Below are 7,967 nucleotides of genomic sequence, written 5' to 3'. Positions count from 1 at the left end.
ATATATATATATATATATATATATATATATATATATATATATATATAATAGATTATCAAACATTAACGGTTAACTATTATACATTATATTAACTACATACTAACTATGTCTTCCATAAACATAAAATGCATATATATTTATAAAGATATTTTAAATCTTCACCAATAATATTAAGATCTAAATATGTTTTAATACATCTGTAATTTAATTGGCATTAATTAATTATCCTCCAATAAATGTATAATCATCAAAAATGAAAATGCACGCTATTAGGGGTATACGATTAAAATGTATTCAGTTATTTTCTAAAAAAAAAAAAACTAAATTTGTTGTTAAAACAAACCGAAACAACTACTTTATTCGTATAAACTTTTTTTTTTATGAATATTATGTTATAACTATAGTGTAACCATGCAGTGATTACATTGTCATTATTTTTATATATTGTTGCTTTCAAATGCTATTTTGAAGATAATAAAGTTAAGAATAAGATAAGTTACTTGTCGAAACCCGATAACACCTTTATAACGGTTCATAATTGGTATGTTTTGAATTAAATTCTATAAAAGCTATTCTACCTGTTGGCTTAAGATTATGCATCACATATATTCTATCATCTAATACCAAGTTTCATGACATACACATTGTGTACCTAGAAAATATTACACGGCGCTTTGTGTAGGCAATTGAGAGGCATCCTCTATTTTATAAAATTATATTATTGTTTCTTTCACTTCTCAGGTAGTGTAAATTATGACTTGTATGTGATGTGAATTATTTAGTAATTTATAAAATCTATAGTTTATAATACTTATAGAGTCATATAAAGCAAATATATGCTATCAATGTTTTAAATTATTAGTTACAACAGATAAAGGAGTGGTAAGTTTTATAAAATTTGCATTTAAAGATTAATCAAATATAAAAAGTGGATATTTGATTCTTGATTCTTTGATATTTAGATAATATACCACAGGTTAAGGCAATTATAGACAGTCTGGTATACTTTGTATTTAGTATAATTCAAAACATAAGTTAGTATATATTATTTACTTACATATTTTATACGAAGTTGAAATAGTAAGTACCTATTTATATATTATAAGAAGGATTCTCGCACAAAGAAAATATGTTTTATAGCAGTTTTTATTTATTTTTTTAGCAGAGTATTACAAATATTTTAATATGTTAACACGTCCATATAGTATTGAGCACACTGTGAACGATATTTATAAGGCTGATATTCAGCCCGGTACAAATGAAACAGAGATGTGAGTATAATTGGAGTGTCATTAAAAATGAATGTAAATGATTGGTGTTTATGTAATAATTGTATTAGATTTATATGATATGTATAAAAGTATTGGCCGCCACCATGCTGTGTGATCTTGGAATGTCACATGCTTATCTGCTTGAGCTTTGACGCCTCAATAAATAGACGTATACAAATTTTAGGATCACCGTTAGTTATGCTAATTAATTATCTATTAATAGAACCAAAGTAATTTTTTTTTGTTTCATGATCCTTTGAGAGATAATATATTTAACAAAACATTGTAGAATATTTAATTAAGTTAATATTGTACAGTCTCATAGGTAAATTAATTTTAATTTTGAAAACTGTAGTATAACTATGAATTAGATTAAAAAAATATAATTATAGATTTAAATTGTATATTCCATAAACGAATAAGATTTTAGACACATTTAGAAATGTTTCTATTAATCTACTAATCTATTTAAATCTAGATATTTGATAAAATTCTGAATTTTCCATGAACCACATTACATATTACAGACATATTATATTAATACAAATCGATACATAATAGCATATGATGCTATAAAATAAATTTAGTAAATATAAGTAAATAAAAATGTAGAACTTTTCAGTAGTATCGTTGTTAATAAGAGATTGTGATATATTTAAATAGTAATGAAAACCCTTATCAGACTTGTTGTTAATAATTTACAATGATATCTGGAATAAGGGTGGTGCCAACTGATGTACGAGACGACGGGAATTAACTTGACGATGAGGGTGACAGGTTGAGTGCATTAACTTGTTACCACTACCACGTAATGGTTCCTATTTTGTTTTTAATTTAATTGACGGCGTGGTGGCAATGCTTAGAATGTCCTCTCTGTCTATCCACATACTCGACTAACCTTTGTAATATCAGCACAAAAAAAAATCAATTTAACTATACAGTCAACAAAAACAACCTAAATTTAAAATTAATTCCCCATAGACTTATTATCATATAGACCACTCTATAGATAAATTAATTGAAGATGCAAACATTTAAAATTTTTATTTTTTTGTTTCTTTTTTTTTTTTGTTTTAGTTATTATTTAGGATTATTTGAATGATTTATAAACAACTTAAATATGCTATTGTAGTATGAATTCAATTAAAATTTAAAATTTTTATTTATTTATTAATATTTAAAAAGGCATACATTTTATTATAATTTATTAAATGATATACTATAATTTATATTTTAAAACTATCCTAGTTTATTACGGATTTGAATTGAAGTATTTTTACAAAATAAAATGTGTTTGAATTCTTATTTAAATGTTTATCTTAAATTTAATTTCTTAAATAAGGAGAATATTAGAAGAATTTTAAATATATGATGAATACCTAAAATATATTAATTTATTTTTTTGAAATATACGTGTCTATTACATTAACATGTCCGTATGTTAAGATTTCACAATTTTATACAAGATGTACGAGTATATTGGACGGTACAACGAAAACACAAGTGCATGTGAATGTTTGTGTAAGCATGTAAATATTATTTTTAAAAACCAAAAAAAAAAAAAACATAATAGTCTTGATCTTTATACTCCAAAATGTAATATTACACATCAAGTGAGGTAAGTCATGAATCACGTGAACAAAGACACTTATATCTTTGGGTTTGTTCAGACAGCGCGTGTATAATTTCCATCGTCGTATCCACTACGTACGTAATGAGATCATTCGGTTCGATCGCAGCGGTATTGTTCAATTACAAAAAAAAAAAAAAAAAATTTAATCCGTGATTTTGTCGTTGGATTTAGAGATTGTCGTAGGATAGGATGATGTGGGGCTAGTGAAGACTAAATACATTTTTTTCCCCACGAGTTCCGGGGCCGATAACATTTTATATTTGGCAATCGTGTGATTGTTGAAAACTGTTTTCGAGCGATTTAAACTCACTCCTATCCCCTATTGTCCCTGATGACCGCTCATGGTCGCACGACACGCGACTAAGAGTTTAAAAAAAAAAAAAAAAAATTAACACTTACTGTTGGAGCCGACGTAAATGGGCGTCCACGCCAATTGAGAACTGACCGCGGTCGCGGTGCAGCACAACAGCACCAGCAGCGACGGCGGCACGATCAACAACAGCGACAGCAGCGGCGGCGGAGACATGATGACCACCGGATCCGGTCGTTCGGCACGCGCGTTCTCCGTCGTCCACCACACACGTCAACGCACGTCCCGCGCTCGTGCACGGACTTGACACGCGCTAGCGGTCTACACACACGTGCACGCGTTACCGCCGCACTCGCGGTTCCAGCGGTGGCAGTGGCGGCGGCCGCGGCCACGGCTGTAGCGGACGGTGTTCATTTCTCGCTGACCCGGCGCACGAGCACGCGGCCAACGCACGAGACTCTGGTTCGGCGCACGTCGACGGACTGACCTGAAAAGATTTTCATTTCTAATTTTATTTTACTTTTCTTGACGCGTTCGATCGGCGCTCGAATAGTTCACTAGCCCGATGGACGAATTGGTCGTTTGGGTAATGCGAATTACAGTGACAAACGTTTAAATCGTTTCCGCGCAGATAAAATCACATGCGCATAACGTGACCATAGACCGAGTGTCGAGTGAATGGACGGTATACTGAGGTTTGTATAGTGTATAGTGTTTTAGACAAATTGTTCGATCGACGATGAAGATTTAGTAAACGGATTTATTTTCGCTATTAAGTTGCACCTACAACATAATGAATTTTAAACTAATTTTATACTTTTAACTTTCTTGAAAAAAAAATGAACCATTTGAGATGCTAAATTTTTACAAAATAAATTAATAAGCATTGGAAATTCGATCTTTAACTCATGATAAATCTAAATCTTTCTCTTAAAATCCTTATAGCATGTGTACAATGCACAAATAATATTTATAATTTCTGAGGGGTTTAGAACTCATCAAGAAAGAGTTTCAGAAAGAATTTGTCCTAGTTTCTGCTATAAGATCTATTAGATATCTGATATCATATTATATATGTTTACTATCAATTGTTAATAATTATTTAATAATATTATCATACGTACATCAATAATATAAATCAACTAATTATTTTGAAATTTTCTATTTCTCTTGATTGTGTATTGTTAATTCATTCTTTAAAAAAAAAAAAAATAATGATATTGGGTTATGAAGTACACTGAATTATTAAAAAATATTTATAAAAACATTGGTTTAATATTTATAGTTTACCTTAAATTTTATAAAATATGTAATATACTCACAACGTACATTATATACGTTACATTATTCATTTCTATTAACTTATTTATACACGCCAACCTTTATAGCGTAATACTTATTGCTATATAATACTTTTCAATAAATATTTGATGAAAATATTTTGAAGATGTATCTTTAGGCTAAAGTATTATCCGCCACTTGAAATAATACCTAACACTGATTCCAGGTAGCGGACGTAATGCCGATTATCATAAAAAAAAGTTTAAATACTAAATTGATGTTTTAAAAATATCAAAATTCTACATGAAACACTAATGAACAATGTATCAAAAAATTATAAAAATAGAAGTTATAATTAAATCTAAAATTTCAAGTATACCAATTAAATAGTTAACTGATAAAATATCCTAAAAACGGGAAAAATCAATGAACTATATCTGTTATCATATAACATTATATATTATTATACATTATATATAATATTATAGGATGTATATTATGCACATTGCTTTCGGATACCTTTCGTGGTTAAATCAATCATTTAATATAATATAATATTCAAAAATGTGATAACTCAAAAATTACGAGTACTTGTAGCACATAGAATGTGTAATAGGTATTATATAAATCTCTAATCTTTCAAACAATTCATTCAAATATCATTTGACTTTCTTATATTTTACAGTTTAATATTAATCACTAAAATTCCTATTAATTCTATAAATTATAAATGATTTATTGGAAATTAAGTAAAATAATTATAACTTTTTAGGTAAAACTAATTATTTGAATATTTATTTTTATTAAATTTACTACTAGGTAGTTCTGTTTGATTTTTTTATTTAAAATATTGGTTAAATACATGTATACAAATGTATCTAACTATTATAATACAATAGTATTACTTTAATATTATATTATTGTTCCTTGGAAAAATTATTCGATATTACACTTAAATACTAAAATTATTTTGAAACAGTCAAATGTTATTATCTGTAAATTACTCGTTGAAAACCAATATGCTTAATTCTAGAGATAAATTATGTCAGTAAATTATATAATACTTATAATACGATTATTTGAGTTATGTAACCATAATATTCGGTTAACATAACTTTAAAAACGAATGATAATAATCATAGATTTAAAACGTCCTTAAAAGAAAATAAATTAATGTTATAATAGTAATAATGATAAATTGGTCTGTTATTATGCGGCTTAATGATAGTTTTACAAAACAAAAGTAAGTAATAGTATTAAAAATTAATGTATTTATTCGAAAAACTATAAACAAATTACATTCATTTGAAAATGGATACAATAAAAGTAAAAAAATCAGTATTGACTACCAGGAAACTGATGAATATATTGAGGAACGTTACAAAGGGGGTGCAACTTCATTCGATTATACATTTAATGACAATTAAAATGCTATAACCGGTATATTATAACATTCGTCGATTGGCAGTTATTAAAGTTTCATCACCTAAAAACTGTCTATCGTGATTGATAGTCATTTGGTTTTTGTTTCCTGTTTCCCATAATGTTATTGTATAATATATTATAGCCCATTGATTTATTTTCCCTTTCACCCGGTCTTCATATTTCTCCAACTGTCTTTATTTCTTTTCAAATCGATGTTCAGCTATGTCATGTATATTAATCTATTTTAATCGGTAATTTAGATTTTAGATTACCAATATCTTAATCCACCTTATCAATTTATAAGCTTATAAGAAGTATACGTTTTAATTAATTAAATAATTATAAACTATTGTTGTATGAGTCGTACGCATATTGATCTTGTATAGTAGACAATTAATACTTAATTTAATTTTCATTATATTTTAAGTAAGTTTTGATGATAATAACATTTACCTTATTACGTCCCTTTTATTACATTATTTAAAAAATTAAAAATTCAATATTTTTATACTACTATTATTTTCCTTTAGTTACTACATCGACTGATTAATACAAATCATAATAAGTATAATCCGTTACTTTTAGATTTTTATTCCATAATCTGTCAAAAGGACGCCATGTCCACTTATGTTGTATCTGCTCTACACAGTAAACGTAAACACAAATTGCGTTCAACTAATTCGATCAGGTAGTATAATTTTTTTTCGGGTTCCTGGTGTTCTCCGTGTTTTGAGATATATCACTTAATATTATAAGTAAATTATAATTTTATTCCCGATTCTTGGTTGATTAGCAGTAAGAAGCATGTTGTTGATATAAATAATAAAATATATATCGATTATACATATGTGTAATATTTAGTTTCGAACGGTTCTAAATTTTCCAAACTGAATAGAATATTTGATTAGGATATTAGGCATAGCGTAATAGTTTATATCATAACCTTATGTTAATAATGTTTGGTACATCTTTAACAAAGTTATATTTATTAAATTAATTATTTAAGAAAACCTGATTTAAATACCCGGAACGCAATTTTTATATACCTTTTCTACGGGACACAACTCATGTGTTCCCGCTTTACGAATGTACAACATAGCAAATTCAGTAAATATAATTCATTAGAATCAAATTTGGGTTATTACCTTAAACATTAAAGTAAACTGACCTATTATCAAATTTAAGAGGAAAAACATTTTCTATGCGACAACATAGGTTTTATATAATATTTAAATTTTTAACGAGTTATGATTATGTAAAATATTAGAATTCAGAAGCCCTCATAACTTGCTTAAAAGTTAAAAAAATAAAACTTATATCATCGCTAAGGGACAGTTATCTCCTCATCATCATCATCTAAAGGCCTTACCTTGTCGTGATAACCATAGGTCTCTGTCTTTTGCCATGTTTTTCAATTATGAATATGTTGTGACCTCCATGAGATGTTTGGGGTCTTGGAAATATTATGTTCTTGGGCATCCTCTAGATCTTTTCCCCAAGATCTTCCCTTCAAAGATATTTTTCATAAATGTGTTATGTCTCAATAGGTACCCTATTAATTTCGTTTTCCTTTTTAATATGTATTTTATTATATTCCTTTTTTCGCTTACATCTTTTAACACTTGCTCATTTGTTTTCCTTTCAACCCATGTTGTTTTGTTCATTTTTCTCCAAATCCATATTTCCATTGCTTCTAAACGGTCCTTTTCATTCTTCCTGATAGTCCAAGTTTCACATCCATATAGTAACACACACCACACAAATGTTTTAATGAATTTTTTTCTTTGTTTCATTAAGGTGTTTGCTAGTTAATAGACTGTTTTTTTTTATGAATGTTTGTTTGGCTAAAGTTATTATTTTTTATATGTCAATAGTGGATGTATTACTATATGTTATTATACTTCTATAAGTTTGATTATAGGCATTTTACTGTGATATTAAAACTAACAACATAACATTGGTTCAACTAAACATATATTTACCATATTATACGTTTGTTAGACGAATGCAACACAAGCGGGTGTGGCGTTTTCTTGACGCTCGTAAC

General features: G+C 27.7%; 1 protein-coding gene across 1 annotated transcript in view; it reads right to left on the bottom strand.

Annotated features, from left to right (window-relative positions):
* Nucleotides 1–7,967, bottom strand: part of LOC112693064 — a 179,050-nt gene that overhangs the window by 110,672 nt on the left and 60,411 nt on the right. Inside the window, exon 3 of the mRNA XM_025567958.1 lies at nt 3,304–3,701. Coding sequence (XP_025423743.1) covers nt 3,304–3,430 — 127 coding nt within the window. The 5' untranslated portion in view covers nt 3,431–3,701. The remainder of the gene's footprint in view (nt 1–3,303; nt 3,702–7,967) is intronic.

This window comes from Sipha flava, unplaced genomic scaffold (genome assembly GCF_003268045.1).
Source record: "Sipha flava isolate LNK unplaced genomic scaffold, YSA_version1 80_pilon_pilon, whole genome shotgun sequence".
Lineage (NCBI taxonomy): Eukaryota > Metazoa > Arthropoda > Insecta > Hemiptera > Aphididae > Sipha > Sipha flava.
Note: the sequence above shows the minus strand (reverse complement) of the source record. Positions and strands in the feature narration are given on the sequence as shown.